The sequence below is a fragment of the Erpetoichthys calabaricus genome, chromosome 12, assembly GCF_900747795.2.
Source record: "Erpetoichthys calabaricus chromosome 12, fErpCal1.3, whole genome shotgun sequence".
Classification (NCBI taxonomy): domain Eukaryota; kingdom Metazoa; phylum Chordata; class Cladistia; order Polypteriformes; family Polypteridae; genus Erpetoichthys; species Erpetoichthys calabaricus.
The window spans coordinates 53,552,899-53,571,564 of NC_041405.2; the positions used below are offsets into that span (position 1 = coordinate 53,552,899).

Consider the following 18,666-nt stretch of genomic DNA (forward strand, 5'->3'; position numbering starts at 1 on the left):
CTTTTAAACGTCAATAAACTACATTTCCCACAAGGCTTTACGAGGCAATTTACCGCTCTCTTTTATATATCTTTAAATGCTAAAAAAAAATTACATAATTATTCACTGATAATTATTATATCTAATATTATACACATAATCACATAAAAAAAATACCGAAGAATTTTAAATTATTTTATACATCGGAAATGTTTCGCGGTATTCCTTCCGGAATAAGGTGGCCATTTTGATTTCCCCCAATAGTTCAATTCTTCAAGGGTATTCAGTTCGGTGGGAGAGCAGAAAGAGCAAAGATGTATAATTTGGCGAAAGCAGCTGTGAATCTCAGCGGTAAGAGTACTCCCGGGGATGTGTTTCTAAGGGGTGTATTTCTGTTATCGTTTGGTAATTAATACTTCATATACGAGAGTCCGACATTTAGAGGACGTCGATCATGTGCATTCACATCTCAGCACATTTATTACATAAAATGTCTTATTACACGTTTTTGAATTTATACATGAAAGTGTCGTTTTTGTAAACTATTTTGAAGTGTACGGTGGTTCTTCCGTATTCTTCAGTATTGCAGTCGTTAAAGGGTGAATGAACACCACAGTAATTCACCGTGAGCAGTGACCGAATCTTTCACGTCGCCAGTGTGTGAGCAATCCGACATAGCAGTCCTGTAAGAAAATGGATCACCAAACAAATGTTGGGTTTGTACCCGGTCAGTGAATGCATACACAATGGTCCTCTTCCGCTCGGAGACCTTGGCTGCTATTCATTGTTAATTCTGAAATGGAAGAAGGTCCAGAGCATATAGGAGTTCAGTTTGAGTGAAGGGCAATGGGGAGGCTTGAACCTGAATGCGTTACAAAGCGGTGTTAGTGTCGGCTCACAGGGAAAGGCTACATGTACTACCCCGGTGTTAGTGTCGGCTCACAGGGAAAGGCTACATGTACTACCCCGGTGGGTACCATCTCTAACCTTGGGAGTTACAAACACATACGATGATGACTTAATGCTTCGGTAGGATACCTTAAATTTTGAAGTTTTATGTATTGGTGCACTAAAACCTTTTTATAGGTTTTTATTTTTTATAGATAATTAGATACCGTCACGTTTTCACAGGTAACTGGTTGCATTGTGCAGTCTCATTGCACCACCGTTATCTTATTTCTTAGCTGTAAGCACTGGCTGGATGTTGCTGAGTAAACAACTTAGAATTGTTCACTTAAACGCAACTCAACTACATCATAACGAGTAACAAACTATGCAGACTGTTACAGATTCAGGCGTGATAAGTTATTGCATATTCTCGTTCATTCTGTCCATAGTGTGAAAATGATCCTTTAGTGTAGTAATGTCTGCGTCATAATAATAATAATTCATTACATTTATATAGCGCTTTTCTCAGTACTCAAAGCGCTATCTACACAGGGAGGAACCGGGAAGCGAACCCACAATCTTCCACAATCTCCTTACTGCAAAGCAGCAGCACTATCACTGCGCCACCTGTAAAGTAAGAAGTACACGTACAATATATGGATGAAGCTGAAAAAAAGATCACCCACCTCAAGAGAAATCGGCATCTGTTCAGCCTATAGAGAGCTGTAGAGAACATGCCTGGGTTTGGGGTAATTTGTGTTTATATTTTTGTGGGGGTTGGGTGGGTGCAAGGGCATTTTGTAGCAAAAATCTAGCCCCGTTATATTTACTTGACATACATTTTGTTCTCATTAGCCAGGTTTCCATCCAAGGAGTTTTTGCGAAAAAATATTTAGCGCTTCAAATTTTTTTACCGATATAGCTGATGGAAATGCTAATTATCGATAAAATGTTGTACATGTCGACATAATATTTTTCCGTTTAACTTTAGCGCATAAATTCCATATCGATACTTCAGATGTCGCAAAAACTACATTGGAAACAGTTTTTGTCGGATAAAAGGGCTTTAACGCAAATAAATGTCACATTTTCATCACGTGCAATCAAAACGAGAATGGCGGAGCGGCTCGCATGGTCTGATGAAGAGAGTTTTTTTTTTTGATTAAACGTCGTTATTTTGTATTAATTCAAATTTCAGTTTTAATTAAAAACCTTAAGGGAAGTAGGTTAATTCAGTTGTTATCGCACTGTGAAGGGATGTTGAAAGGTAGGCTCACCTGTACAGATCCGATGCTGCGCAAACAGCTGCATCATGGGCACTTCCAGGAGTGCCAACGCAAATGTCTCGTATCATGCACCTGTCATCAACAAGGGCCTGGAGAACAATAGATGGCCACCCTTTGCGATTAATGTAATCGCGGTAGCCTTCCGTCGGGGGAAGAATAGGCACATGCGTGCCATCCAGCGCACCGTAAATCTGTGGCACAAGATGCACCAAGGAATTGCGGTATGCAATTTCATTGGCCTCCGCTACAGTCGGAAGTCTGATATAACGCCGCATTAATTTTTCTTTAATAGCGGTGCACACAGCATATACACATCGATGGACAGTAGTTTTACTAACCCCGAAAGTTTCTCCAACTACTCTATACTCGGCGCAGGTTGCCAGCTTGTAAAGGGCGATGGCAATCCGCTTTTGGGTTGGAACCGGTGGTCGGTGGCAACCTGTGATGGGCGCAACATCAGGACTGATGAATCCACACAACATCTCAAACGTCGGCCGTGTCATTATAAAATGTTGCAGCCAGAGATTTTCTGTTAAGTGTCTCTCCACCACCTCCTCCCAGAAGGTCTTATTCCGTCGTCTCTCCCATACCCGTGGGTTTCGTCGCACTGGGGTACTTTCTTCGAGCTCTAGGGCTATCAGACAAGCAACTGCTTCATTCTGCTGTCGTCTTCGGATATTATGTACAATTCCAATTATTTGTGAAACTGAAATAACAGTAAGCTGGCAAATTTCAAAAAACTGTCTGAATAATCTCTCCATTTCTTTGTTTCTTTGTTTAGTGGAGGGGGTGTAATGTGGAAAACAAAAGGTAGATAATTTGCGACATACACAAAATTATGTATGGAAACGGCTCAAGGGCAGATTTTTTTCGCGATACAACAAAAGTTATGCGACAGTTCGTTTTGGGGGGGGATGACGTCATCACGCACACCATTTTATCGATAAAAAGCCAGTTTGATGGAAACAGGCTGGAGACAGCAAATTTCGCACATTTTTTTTACGTATATTCTGTTTGTCGATAACAAAACGTCGCAAAAAACTGGATGGAAACTTAGCTATTAAAGGATATTCTATTTGTAAACTGTCAAATGTAGCCTACCTGTATAATCACATGAATTTTGCAAGAGTGTATTAAGTGACTTTCTAAATTGGCCCTAGTGTGTGGCTGGGGTGGGTACAGTATATGTGTATGTGTTCGACCTGCTATGTTCCCTTCTTTGCACCATATGCTATCTGGGATAGGTTCCAGCAGAACCCTGTGACCCAGTCCTGGACTAAACGGTTTAGAAAATGACTGATTGCCTTTTAGTTTAGTCGGGTATTTTACCACAGGGTGAACGCTGTATTTTGATTTGAAAATATATACTGTGTTATGATTTATATTTCATAGAGTTTTTGTAGCTTCTTGAGGGTTTTAGATTAAGTGTTTTTTGGCTGTCTTTAGTCACTGTTGTGTGTTTGTTTTTTAGCACGTGGTGTTCGCTACACAGCAGTTCGCCAGTGCCATCACAAAACAGGCCCTAATTTCCATGAGAAATATGGCAACCTTCTTCTGGCAACAGGATTCCTGTTTTGTGCTTCTGTATGGGGATATGTAAGTTTTTTGGATTTCTGATGCCATTCATGATAAATGTTTACATTATGGTGATATAGTAGCAGTTATAAAAGAGTTTTATACAATACAAAAAGGTTTTATACAATATGTCTTTTATGGTGTATTTTAAAAATGTTTCCAATTGCTGAAAGCAATATTTAGAATTCCAGTGGAAAAAATAAGCATTTTTTTGACCATCTGTTTTAGGGAGTTTAGGTAGACCATTTTAGGCCTATTCTAATTTCATACCTCGACTGACAGGTACAAGGACAGTAAAGATATTTTGTATGCTATAAACTTAACAGTTTCAATTAAATATCCAGTGAAATTTGTAATACTGAACATGCTGTTTCAAAGGTTGTATAGTTTTTCCATTCTGATATGTCCGTTATGCAGTTCTTGTGCTTTTCGTGTTTCTGTTGTCTCTCAAATAGCTGTATTCCTCCTGAACCTCCTTGATGTCTGTCTTGTATTTTGAGATTGCAGCATTACAAGTGGTCAGCTGTAGGGCTGAGCCAGGGGTTGATATTGTCCGTTGTCCAAACATTTGAGGAAATGTCCTCAAAACGGCAAACTACAGCCATCGGTTTTTCTCCCAAACGGCAACCCCCACCCCCGCGTCCTTTCAAATAAGTTGTCATTCAGTCCAATTTGCAGCAGGAGGCGTGCAAGATTCCTAAGTTTAGCTATAGTTTAGTACCAATGTGTGTTGTAGCTGAGGAAAGGCAGCCTGATCAGTGCATCACACACACAGTTTGAAAGGGAAGAGCACAGCTGGAGTGCTCACGATTCAGAGTGCCCATGGTTTCTCACTCTTTACATAGCTATTTTAGGTGGCTCTCTATTCTTAAAATGATTGTTCACTTTGGCCACACAAATTGGAATTCTTTTGAGACTTGATCTGATTTTCCCCTTTAAAGGGGGTCTCCTAAAGCCACTCACTTGCATAATGGAAGGGGGTGGAGGGAAAGAGAGCAATGCTATTTTTGTTTTATCCCTTATACCCCAATAACCGTTAGCATGTTATGTCGGATTGGACACCTTCCTTATTTTAGCAGATCAGTTTAATATCTAGTGGTAAATATTTCAAGTAAATATAAAGCTCTTTTTAACAATTTTGCTGTTTGCATTTAAAAAATTAAACAATGTGACTAATATGGTCTACCCTCCACCCTGTGTTAGCAGAGAGAGTCAATATTGTTGAGGTGACCATCCTTCCCAAGCTGCTCTTCCTATTACAAAGCATTACCATATACATTAACAAATCCTTTTTTAACAAATTAGACTCAATCATAACTTGATCTATTTGGAATTCGATACATCTACCCATCCAAAGCGAGACAATACAACAACCTAAAGCAGAAGGGGGCAAATGAGGGTGCAAATATTCAGTGTATAAAGTCCTGGACATCAAACTGATGAAATGACAGAATTTGATGAATATCCATAAGCCTGTTTAGAAATAAAATCTTGAGAAACTTTTTATACTCCCTGCTCTGTGCCCCAGTTAATACAAATTGCTGTTATTACACTAAAAATCCAATTACCCTTCATTCTCTCAGAATATGGAACCAATGTAGGAAGCACTTTAAGACAAAAAAGCTTTTATCTGTTGCACTCTACATAACAACCACATTTTTCCACCCTCTCAAACATATACACTATTCAATGTCTGGAAAATGTCCATGATTAAAACACTTAAGACTTGCACATAGATGTCTTTGCATCCTATGAACAACTATGCTTCAAATACAACTTCTCATCAACACAATTCCTTCACTACTTTCAAGGTAGAAACTTTGCTAAACAGAACCTGCCCAGTTTTCCTCACCTTCCACCTTGTTCTATTCCAGAAGAATTATTGATCAGTCTTGAGGACTCGGGTAGCATCTTTACAATTTATAAAAAAAATATTTTAAAGTCTCTTCCTTTCAAAGACACAAGAGTACATTGGGGAAAGGATCTGTTACTCAAGTAAGAATTTGTGTTTTTTGTACACATTACAATGCTTGGCCTATAAACATATTTTTATTTTGTTATTTTTATTTTCTGCATCATTCTCTGATTACAGTAATCCCTCCTCCATCGCGGGGGTTGCGTTCCAGAGCCACCTGCGAAATAAGAAAATCCGCGAAGTAGAAACCATATGTTTATGTGGTTATTTTTATATTGTCATGCTTGGGTCACAGATTTGCACAGAAACACAGGAGGTTGTAGAGAGACAGAAACGTTATTCAAACACTGCAAACAAACATTTGTCTCTTTTTCAAAAGTTTAAACTGTGCTCCATGACAAGACAGAGATGACAGTTCTGTCTCACAATTAAAAGAATGCAAACATATCTTCCTCTTCAAAGGAGTGCGAGTCAGGAGCAGAGCATGTCAGAGAGATAGAGAAAAGCAAACAAATCAATAGGGCTGTTTGGCTTTTAAGTATGCGAAGCACCGCGGCACAAAGCTGTTGAAGGCGGCAGCTCACACCCCCTTCGTCAGGAGCAGAGAGAGAGACAGAGAAAAACAAAGAAGCAAAAATCAATATGTGCCCTTCGAGCTTTTAAGTATGCGAAGCACCATGCAGCATGTCGCTTCAGGAAGCAGCTGCACAGAAGGTAGCAACGTGAAGATAATCTTTCAGCATTTTTAGACGAGCGTCCGTATCGTCTAGGTGTGTGAACAGCCCTCCTGCTCAATCCCCCTACGTCAGGATCAGAGAAAAGTAAGTTGGGTAGCTTCTCAGCCATCTGCCAATAGCGTCCCTTGTATGAAATCAACTGGGCAAACCAACTGAGGAAGCATGTACCAGAAATTAAAAGACCCATTGTCCTCAGAAATCCACGAACCAGCAAAAAATACGTGATATATATTTAAATATGCTTACATATAAAATCCGCGATGGAGTGAAGCCGCGAAAGGCGAAGCACAACATAGCGAGGGATTACTGTACTCTACATTAAAGAGTAACTTACTGCACTGTTGCTGCTTTAATCCATTTATGTAATTCAGCCTCCTAAATTATACTAATGATATTTTTTGAGGGCGGCACGGTGGTGCAGTGGGTAGTGCTGCTGCCTCGCAGTTAGGAGACCTGGGTTCGCTTCCCGGGTCCTCCCTGTGTGGAGTGTGCATGTTCTCCCTGTGTCTGCGTGGGTTTCCTCCGGGTGCTCCGGTTTCCTCCCACAGTCCAAAGACATGCAGGGTTAGGTGCATTGGCAATCCGAAATTGTCCCTAGTGTGTGCTTGGTGTGTGTGTGTGTGTATGTGTGTGCGCCCTGCGGTGGGCTGGCACCCTGCCCAGGGATTTGTTCCTGCCTTACGCCCTGTGTTGGCAGGGATTGGCTCCAGCAGACCCCCGTGACCCTGTAGTTAGGATATAGCGAGTTGGATAATGGATGGATGGAGTGGAACGCACAGAATATATACTTGAGCTCATGCACAGAATATACTTGAGCTCTGTATGTACAAAGCATTTAGTCATACAACTTAAAATCTTTTATCGAGCACATTTATCTTGTTTAAAATTGACGAAAATGTTTCCAGGGCAAGATTCAACCTGTGATCGTTGCAGTCTAGCTCCAGCCTCACTGGGCCACATGTTTTGGGCGTGCACTAAATTAATAACATTTTGGACAAAAATCTTTGCATGCTTTTTAGACAGCCTTGGCGTTACAGTCACTCCTAATCCGCTAACAGTGTTTGGTGGACTCCCAGATGGGCATAAAGTGGAGGAGGACAAACTGTAATTGCCTTTACTTCACTACTAGCTCGTAGACTTATCTTGCTCAACTGGAAGAATCCTACCCCTCCACTCACATCAGTGGGTAACTGATGTTCTATACTACTTGAAATTGGAAAAAGTCAAATTCTCACTTAGAGGATCTGTACAAAACTTTTTTAAATATGGCAGGATCTAAGCAATAACTTTTTACAATAAGCTTCCATTTCAAGGAAAAGGATATCCTCCTTTTATAAGAGTAGCTTTGGTTGCTGGCTCTTCTGTCTATCTTGGGTGGGGTCGAATTTTGCATTGATTTGTTAAATTTGTCTTGACTGTATGGAATGTTATGTTTCTAATTAAAATCAATAACAATATTTAAAAAATAAATTTGAAATAAACTACGGGTGGCACAGTGGGTAGCACTGCTGCCTTGCAGTAACAAGATCCGGGTTCGCTTCCCGGGTCCTCCCTCCATGGAGTTTGCATGTTCTCCCCGTGTGTGTGTGTGGGTTTCCTCCGGGTGCTCCGGTTTCCTCCCACAGTCCAAAGACATACAGGTTAGGTGCATTGGCGATTCTAAATTGTCCCGTGTGCGTGCATGCCCTGCCCAGGGTTTGTTTCCTGCCTTGTGCCCTGTGTTGGCTGGGATTGGCTCCAGCAGACCCCCGTGACCCTGTAGTTAGGATATAGCGGGTTGGATAATGGATGGGTAAACTAATTACACTATAGAATTATATCAAAGCAGTGCCTTGCATTTTTTAAAGCCAGTGCCAATTGTGGCATTATCCTTCTGCATGCACATTGCAGATTGAACTTTTTGTGTCATGTCGTTTGCATGCATAAGAAAGGTCAAAATGAGCTATAGACAAGCCACAATGAAACAACAAAATGTTTTTGTTTTTTTTTTTTTAAATTTGTCAAGTTGCTGCTTCTTTTTTTTTTTTTCTCCTTCTGAAGGGAGAGAGAGAATTGAGGATGCAGTGTTTGAGTGAGCCTGTTGGTAGACATTTTTTCAAATCCACTTTATACAGCAGATCTATTTTCAAGGTTTCACGCCAGTGCAGCATTGTGAATTATAGCAATTTTTCACCCTTGAATCCTCATAATAGCATTACCGAATACTGCTACATGCACTGAGTTGCTGCAATCTGTGAGACAACAAAACTGACTTCTGTGTCCCAAGCTTAAAACACCTATGCAATAAAGTAGATGCATTCTGCGGTACATGGGTAGAGCAGCTAATAATTTGTAATCCACAAGCATCTTTTCTTGTAATGAAACATTGTCAACGTTTTAAAATGACAATGTGAACTTCTAAAAAAAAATTGTGCTGCACTTGTCAGGTCTTGCATTCACAGCTATTAGCATTTTGTCAAATATAAGGACACTGCACGTTGGGTATTATCCTTGCATGGATCAGTTTGTTAATGTAATACATGTGGGAAAAACTAATTTAAAAGAACAATGTATTGTATACAGCTGACCGTTTTTCTTTGTCATCCTTTCAAGAAAGTATTTGCAAATGAATGTCACGTATATTCGTTTAAAAGGTATTTACTAAATGTTGGTTTAGTCCATTAAAATGGTGGTGTTAAACTTTGTCGATTCACAGAAAAGTTACTTCTGGCTCTGCTAGAAGTGGAAGGCAAATGTAATTTTACTAGTAAGGCCAACACCAAAGATACAAAAATTTTTTTCTTTTTTTGACTTTTTAGATTATTTGATTTTAACTTTAAACTGTTATTTCTTGTTGCCCTGGTCCTGTTTGCTAAGTAATGAAATTTTATTTTGTCACTACAGAATATCTAAATATTTGTACAATCGATTAGGTATGGAGAATGTTGTCAGCTAGGATATGCATATCTTAAGTGGATGAATCACATTATACAGTGGTTTAAGAAACTATTCATACCCCCTTTACTTTTTTCACATTATGCTATGCTGTAACCTTGTGCTAAAATCATTTAAATTCATTTTTCCTCCCACATCCAGCAATTCAGTACCCCTAAAACGACAAAGCAAAAACAGGATTTTAGAAAGTGAGTCCTTGGTCACCTGTTATCTTGGCCCTTCTCAAATAATTACTCAGTTTGGCTGGGTAGCCAGTTCTGAAAAGAGTTATGGTGGTTCCAGAGTTCTTCCATTTAATAATTGTGAAGGTACTGTGGTCTTGGGGACCTTCAATGCTCCAAGCATTTTTCTTTTCTTTTCGTAGCCTTCCCAACATCTGTGCCACAACGCAATCCTGTCTCAAGGTCTGCAGGCAATTTCTTTGACCTCATGGCTTCATTTTTGTTCTGATACACTGTCATCTGTGGGACCTCCTATAGACAGGCTTGTGTCCTTCCTAATCATGATGATCAACAGGATGGCGTGTCCCTGAGAGCAGCATAATGTGAAAAAAGTGAAGGGGGTCTAAATAGTTTCTGAATCTACTGTACTTGGTGGTACAGTCTGCAAATAAGTCTTGCATCACATGGAAAAGCCGCATTTGGTGACTAATACACATGTAGTTGCTATCTGTCAAAGACCATTGAAACTTGCTTTATAGTTTGCACGTAATAGGACAGGGTGATGACCTTGACTGCTGGAAATTTTAAGTTTTCTTGGTAGCACTGCCAAAGGTCCATCTCAGTAAGAGGCTTATTGAAAGAATAAATAAATGTCAACACTGCACTCTTAATATCCTAACAACACCAATGACTTCACTTTCCCGCTTTTATAGGTCATAGGAAACTGCTAAAAACCATTACAAGCTAGAAACAAAACATGGCTGGCTTACACTATTACCAGCCTGAACACAGTTTTGCATTATTGTATCCGCAGTCTCTCTCACGCTAGCATGACTCGCTGTTACTGGAAAGCACTAAGGTCTGAATGGGGTTCCTATTTGTTTGTTTCCAACTAAAGTCTCTGCCCTCTTTCTTGGTCCCTCCTGATCTAAAAGATGTGCTAACCTTGCTTTGCCGGTAGGCTCCTGTAGCTCAACAACCTAACCCTGTCTAGCCTTCTCCCACACACTGAATCTCGCCCTATCCATCCTGTGAAGTGCCTGCAGATCTGCTTCTCAGTTGTGTCTATAAAGAGGATTCTGTTCTAAGGCACAGTATTTTCTTTCAAACTCATTATATAACACTGACACTTTAAATGTGTTTTTCCTGGGATCCTCCAAAACTTTGATTTTCAAACTCTCGGGGAGTCCTAGACCCCTACATATTTTGCTCCTTGAATATACTTGTAGGAATCTGAAAAAATGTGTGTGTTTGTGCGTGGACTGTTGTATAATAGTTGAGCATTTTTTGGATTATTTTTGTATGTGTTTTACTTTTGTAGCAAGTTTATGTGTCCTAACCAAAAGCTCATTCTGTGTGAAATGCAGTTAAGATATTCTTGAACCATTGAGAACTGTGTGCTTGATTTGTGGGTTTGTAATTGTGAGGTGCTGCATTGAGGGTTTGTAATTACACCAACTATTAAATGGATTATAATTATATCAAATCCTAGAATGAAATCTGTTTTATAATTATAATTGAACAAGTTTACACTGTTCCCATTGCAAAATTATTGCCTTTATGTTGACTAGATTAAATTGTGTTGGCCCTGACATGTTTCCTGGCCTAGCACCACTTAACGTACATTTTACTTTTAGTTCTAGAATGTTCCCAGGCTAGCATTCAATAAAGTGTTTTTTGTTTTGATGATAGCACTTCTTTGCACATAAACAAGTGTTTTTGAACTCAGGAATTGTTTAGACTGGAAGTACTATATACATAAAATAGATATAGAACATTTTTATCAAGATGCAGTATTTACAAATGTTTTGTGTTTAAGGAAATGTAGTCTATAAACTGTAAATGTTAGTTAAATAATTTTATTGTTTATCTTAATGTAGAATTTATTTTTGTTTACAGGTAGCAACACAGACTGGTTTGGTCTGGAATATTTCACCAGTTGGGAGGATAACCCCCAAACCATGGAATGAAGAGTAAAGAAAACTGTTCTTTGCAGAATTGCTTTTGAAGTTCTGAACTGCTTATCTGTAGTGTTGCTGCTTACAAACAAATGTTATAGCAGGTCTATTGTGAAAATTATCTAATAAATTTTAAAAAACCATTTCACTTGCTCTGTTTTTTTCTTATAGTAGACTTAATTAAATGCACAAGTCAAAACAGGATTACTGTTACTGTAAAACAGTTATTGGTTGGTTATATTTCTAACTTGTGATAATTGTAACCAGTGATTACTTTCACCAACAGGAAATATTAAACACAACTGTACCTATAACCAGGTTTCCATCCAAGGAGTTTTTGCGAAAAAATATTTAGCGCTTCAAATTTTTTTACCGATATAGCTGATGGAAATGCTAATTATCGATAAAATGTTGTACATGTCAACATAATATTTTTCCATTTAATTTTAGCGCATAAATTCCATATCGATACTTCAGATGTCGTAAAAACTACATTAGAAACACTTTTTGTCGGAAAAAAGGGCTTTAACGCAAATAAATGTGTCACATTTTCATCACATGCAATCAAAATGAGAATGGCAGAGCGGTTCACATGGTCTGATGAAGAGACTCGTTATTTCCTCAATTTAATTTAATCATTAATATTAACTTTAGTTTTTTTTGATTAAACGTCGTTATTTTGCATTAATTCAAATTTCAGTTTTAATTAAAAACCTTAAGGGAAGCAGGTTACAGTACTAATTCAGTTGTTATCGCACTGAGAAGGGATGTTGAAAGGTAGGCTCACCTGTACAGATCCGATGCTGCAAACACAGCTGCATCATGGGTACTTCCAGGAGTGCCAACGCAAATGTCTCGTATCATGCACCTGTCATCAACAAGGGCCTGGAGAACAATAGATGGCCACCCTTTGCGATTAATATAATCGCGGTAGCCTTCCGTCGGGGGAAGAATAGGCACATGCGTGCCATCCAGCGCACCGTAAATCTGTGGCACAAGATGCACAGTCGGATGTCTGATATAACGCCGCATTAATTTTTCTTTAATAGCGGTGCACACAGCATATACACATCGATGGACAGTAGTTTTACTAACCCCGAAATTTTCTCCAACTACTCTATACTCGGCGCAGGTTGCCAGCTTGTAAAGCGCGATGGCAATCCGCTTTTGGGTTGGAACCGGTGGTCGGTGGCAACCTGTGATGGGCACAACATCAGGACTGATGAATCCACACAACATCTCAAACGTCGGCTGTGTCATTCTAAAATGTTGCAGCCTGAGATTTTCTGTGAAGTGTCTCTCCACCACCTCCTCCCAGAAGGTCTTATTCTGTCGTCTCTCCCATACCCGTGGGTTTCGTCGCACTGGGGTACTTTCTTCGAGCTCTAGGGCTATCAGACAAGCAACTGCTTCATTCTGCTGTTGTCTTCGGATATTTTGTACAATTCCAATTATTTGTGAAACTGAAATAACAGTAAGCTGGCAAATTTCAAAAAACTGTCTGAATACAATCTCTCCATTTCTTTGTTTCTTTGTTTAGTGGAGGGGGTGTAACATGGAAAACAAAAGGTAGATAATTTGCGACATACACAAAATTATGTATGGAAACGGCTCAAGGGCAGATTTTTTTCGCGATACAACAAAACTTATGCGACAGTTCGTTTTGGGGGGGATGACGTCATCACGCACACCATTTTATCGATAAAAAGCTAGTTGGATGGAAACAGGCTGGAGACAGCAAATTTCGCACATTTTTTTTACGTATATTCTGTTTGTCGATAACAAAACGTCACAAAAAACTGGATGGAAACTTAGCTATTGATGTATGCCTCAAACTGTAAAGTTAATGTTTTTCATACTCGGAACAATGTTAGAAATTAGAATACAGTTATCCCCCACTATATCGTGGTTCAGCTATCGTGCCCCCGCTACATCGTGGATTTATTATTATTATTACTAGGGGGCTCCGGCCCCTGCTCACTTCACTCCCTCTGCTCACTTCGCTCCCCCACCCCCGGGTTTGGTTTACCGGATAAACAATTTAAAGAAATTATTTTCATGGGAATTTTTACATATACATTATTTTCATTTTTACTTTAAAACTTTTGTAAAAACAATATTTGACCTTTATTTCCTGCCCTGGGTGTGGTTAAATCTCTTTCTCGCGGGACTTGTAGCGCTGCTTGCATTGTGAAGGGGGTGGTCTGAACGCATGCTAAAAAAAAATGCGATCGGTTCAGCTGCTGTCTTGCTGCTGCTGCTGGCCAACTGTGTGTTCTGCTTGTCGCTCTTTGAGTCAATCATTTAAAAGCCTGTACAGCAGCTGTCCTTTTGCCACTTCGTGTCTCAGCCGCTAGCGTTCTGAAGGGGGGATGGTGGGGGATTTGAGGGCTGAACGCACGCTAAGGAGAAGTGCTCAGATCATCTGCTTGCTTGCTGCAGCTGGTACTGGTGAGCTGCTTGTTCTACTTGTCGTTGTTTTAAGAGCTGGGAGCACCTGAAATGTGTCTGCCAAAAGCATTCCAACAACTGCTAGGTTAGATGTCCGTGAACTTATTTTAAATTGTTTGTAAGTAGGGTGTGACGTGCAAAAGTCCCCATCTCACAGGTTTTGCTTACTACGGTTGTAATGTCTAGTCTCGCATGTCGTCAAAGTGTCTCTCTCAGATTATCTGGTCTCATTCGCTTTGCTCAACCCCCCCAGAGGCGCGCTACGTTCCTGCCACTTCACGTCTCTCCCGCTCACGTTGTGAAGGGGGGGGAGCTGAACGCACGCTAAGGAGAAGTGGACGGATCAGCTACTGGCTTTGTGCTGCTTCTGCCAAGATGCGTGTTCTGCTTGTCGATCATTTAAAAGCTTGTACAGCAGCTGTCCTTCTGTCTCACTGCCTTGTCTTGCGTGACATTAAAATATCTGTCACGGGATGTTAAATTGTCTTCTGAGAAGATCACGCCTGGTCTCCATGTCAAGATTTTTTTTTTTTATATATAATAGAGATGTTACTCATATCCTTAGCCCGACGTCCACATATCATATGTGTTTACAAAGTGTTTTAATAAGTTTGTGTTTAAAGTGTGTGGGAGGGGTATTTTAAGGCTTAAACTATTAAACTTTTTTTTTTTTATTTATATGGTCTTTCTATGCTAACATTATAGCAACAGAGTTTGGACATACAGTGATACCCCGCTTGTTGCGGATTTTCACCTATCACTGATGGGTCTGGAACGTAACTTCCGCGATAGGCGGAGGATCACTGTATGTCCAAACTCTGTTGCTATGTGAAGTAACTTCTATGCTTTTAAATGGTATGTTATTGCTTGTGATCTTGATTTTTATGTTAGTTTATCTGTTTAGGTTTATTAGCATTGCCTTTTAAAGAAATTACTGGCTATGGAGGGAAAGTATACTTTAAGCACTGCCATACTCTGGTATTCAGAAAGTTACCTCACTCTATAAATTATTTGAATGCTGGTCAGGTTTTACCTGTTTAAAGGAGTGGCTTTTATTTCGTTCTCACTTCTAAGAATTCATGGCTTAAAACTATTGTTCACATAAGCATGGAAATATGAAAAGCCTGTTGGAAAATATTTGAACATCAGCAGATCTCAAAATCCAGTAATCCTTTCTTCACTCTCTCTGGTAAAGATGTGGTCGCAGGAAAAATTACTGTAATTACAGGATGTTATTTTAACATCCCAAAAAACTTTTTTTCCTGAGTGGCAGAAAAAATAATCAAGTGTTAAAGAAGATAAGTAGTTTAGCTGGTTGCAGTCTGTTGCTTGCTGTTACATGTAGCAGATAGTCTGCTAGCTTCCATGTGGTTAAGTTAAAATAGTATGTGGTTTACCACAACAATATTGGCAAACGTTGAAAATAAATCATAGTGCCAATAAAAGTACAAAATAGAAATGCTGCAATCAATTTGAAAATGGTCTCAATTTTGATATTGTGAACTGCCCTGCTGGGTTCAGTTAGCATGAATCCTCACAAGACTTCTTTCCAAATGATCACAGAAACCAATACACCATCTGAGGTGAGGTACCAAAATGAGGTATTGTTGTAGCTGTACTTGGTGCTGAACACAGTAGAGTTGAGGGTTAGTATGTGATGCACTTGCCTGTCCTGGAAGTAAAATAACAATAATATGTATGTTTGCTTTAACCAGACGGTGGCATTTTGAGTGCTGGCCAATAATCCTGATAAAGTGTAAGAAGAGAATATCACTTTTATTAATGCTATTTTGGCTTGTTAAAAGCACTGAAATTTCATTAGTCTGGCTTAGCATTTACGTAAAGGTTTGTGGACAGCAGCTTTCCAGTAAATCTGGTCTTTATTCTGAGTGTTTTCTGGTTAGATAGACTTCATTTGTCCCAAAGGGAAAATATAAAACTTTACAAAATTTCAAGAAAGAAAGTTTAAATAATCAATTCAATTCAATTTTATTTGTCATTCAGCAGAACATCCAAGATGTGCTGCAGAACGAAAATACGATGCACAAGACATTAATAAAAACACATAGTTAAAATCAGCCTACAATAAAATACTAAAATGCTTCATTTAAAAGACGAACGGCAGTAGGAAAAAAACAGTTTTTAAACCTGGTAGTTCTACAAATAATGTATATAACAGACAAACAACTACCCCCACAAGTAAGATTGTTTTGGTTTAAATAAGTGAGCTGCTGCTGTTAATCACAGGCCTGTATACTAGTTTTATTTAAATTTAATGTCAAGTTTTATTTCTCTGAACCCTGAGTAAACTAAAGAGCACTCATTTTTTTGGCTTAAGAGTTTAAGTTGAGAGTGTCACTATAAAGTGGTTTACATACCACTCGGCTCCAGAAGACTTTGAATCCTGATCTGGCGACTGTATTAAAGTTTGTGTGGGTTTACACTTGCATGTGTTCAGTCAAGTTCTGCTTAGAAGATTGATCAAATGCTGTTTACCAGATGGAAGAAGAGTAAGCGTAGGGTCGGCAGATTAAAATCTGTAGGAGAAGATCTAAATACCTTTACATTTCATACTGGAAAAGCATGGTGAATCCACAGGGGATACCCATCCCTAGGTACTTTACTGCTGGATGTGTGGAGTTTAATGGGAATGCCCACTAGATATCTGAATTTTGTATCCTATGGGACAAGTCTCTTAGGGGCAGCTGCACAAATACTACTCCATTCCATGTCATTGTTGTTATTGTATACATTCCTCCTCGGGCAGACGTGGAGTCAGCGAGTGACATCATCCATTCCGCTGTTGCTAAGTTACAAACGCAGCACCCTGAGGCGCTTGTGCTAATCGCTGGAGACTTTAACCATGTGACGCTGGACAAAACATTACCTGCATTCTCCCAGTATGTGGACTGTAACACCCGGGGAAATAAGACTATTGATTTACTGTATGCAAACATTAAAGACGCATACAGCGCCATCCCGCTGCCTGCGCTTGGGAAAGGAGATCATAACCTGGTTCAGCTTCAGCCTCACTATAAACCAAAAGTTAGATTCCTACCTGTAACCACACAATCATTCAGGAAGTGGACCCCGGAGGCTGAGAATACTCTGAGAGAACTTTTTGGAACTACAGACTGGGATATACTGCAGGGATCTCATAATGAGAACATTGAGGAAGTTGTTGACTGCACTACTGACTACATCAACTTCTGTATGGACATTGTAGTTCCAGTAAGAACAGTACGCTGCTATGCTAACAACAAGCCATGGATTACAAGTGACATCAAGGGCCTTTTGAATCAGAAGAAAAGGGCTTTTAAAGACGGTGATCAGCATGAGCTGAAGCGCGTGCAGAAGGAACTCCGACTCCAACTCAGGGCGGCGAAGGAGCAGTACAGGAGAAAGCTGGAGCAGAAGTTGCAGAATAACAGCATGAAGGAAGTGTGGGATGGGATGAAGATCATCACTGGCTGCAGCTTGAAGCGGGGTACCACCATTGAGAGAGACGTGAAGAGAGCAAACCAAATGAACAACTTTTTTAACAGGTTTGACCACCCTAACCCACTCTCACTCTCACCTCGGAGTACTGCACCCTCCACACATCCTTCTGCTGATACCAGCATAGGAAAAACATCCCCACCCATAATAACAACAGCGCAAGTGAGCAGAGAGCTGAGGAGACTTCGTGCCAGCAAAGCAGCGGGTCCAGATGGAGTATCGCCACGACTGCTGAAGGTCTGTGCATCGGAGCTGGGGGGTCCTCTACAGCGCATCTTCAACCTGAGCCTGGAACAGGGGAGAGTCCCGAGGCTTTGGAAAACATCTTGTATCACCCCAGTCCCAAAGGTATCACGTCCTAGTGAGCTGAATGACTTTCGGCCTGTTGCTCTGACATCACATGTGATGAAGACCATGGAGAGGCTGCTGCTTCACCACCTTAGGCCACAGGTTCAACACGCCCTTGACCCTCTGCAGTTTGCATATCAGGAGAAGGTGGGAGCGGAAGATGCCATCATCTATATGCTACACCGATCCCTCTCTCACTTGGACAGAGGCAGTGGTGCTGTAAGAATTATGTTTCTAGACTTCTCTAGCGCCTTCAACACAATCCAACCTCTGCTCCTTAGGGACAAGCTGACAGAGATGGGATTAGATTCATACCTAGTGGCATGGATCGTGGACTATCTTAAAGACAGACCTCAGTATGTGCGTCTTGGGAACTGCACGTCTGACATTGTGGTCAGCAACACAGGAGCGCCACAAGGGACTGTACTTTCTCCGGTCCTGTTCAGCCTATATACATCGGACTTCCAATACAACTCGGAGTCCTGCCATGTGCAAAAGTTCGCTGATGACACTGCTATCGTGGGCTGTATCAGGAATGGGCTGGAGGAGGAGTATAGGGACCTAATCAATGACTTTGTTAAATGGTCCGACTCAAACCACCTACACCTGAACACCAGCAAAACCAAGGAGCTGGTGGTGGATTTTAGGAGGCCCAGACCCCTCATAGACCCAGTGATCATCAAAGGTGACTGTGTGCAGATGGTGCAGACCTATAAATACCTGGGAGTGCAGCTGGATGATAAATTAGACTGGACTGCCAATACTGATGCGCTGTGCAAGAAAGGACAAAGCCGGTTATACTTCCTTAGAAGGCTGGCTTCCTTCAACATCTGCAATAAGATGCTGCAGATGTTCTATCAAACAGTTGTGGCGAGCGCCCTCTTCTACGAAGTGGTGTGCTGGGGAGGCAGCATTAAGAGGAAAGACGCCTCGCGC

General features: G+C 40.4%; 1 protein-coding gene across 1 annotated transcript; it reads left to right on the plus strand.

Annotated features, from left to right (window-relative positions):
* The first annotated feature begins 185 nt into the window (after positions 1 to 185).
* LOC114662179 (cytochrome c oxidase subunit 7B, mitochondrial) lies at positions 186 to 11,565 on the plus strand. Its single transcript, XM_028815541.2, has 3 exons — positions 186 to 330; positions 3,625 to 3,749; positions 11,375 to 11,565. The coding sequence occupies exons 1-3, from the start codon at positions 294 to 296 to the stop codon at positions 11,450 to 11,452; spliced, it is 240 nt and encodes a 79-aa protein (XP_028671374.1). The 5' UTR covers positions 186 to 293; the 3' UTR covers positions 11,453 to 11,565.
* Positions 11,566 to 18,666: the final 7,101 nt, after the last annotated feature.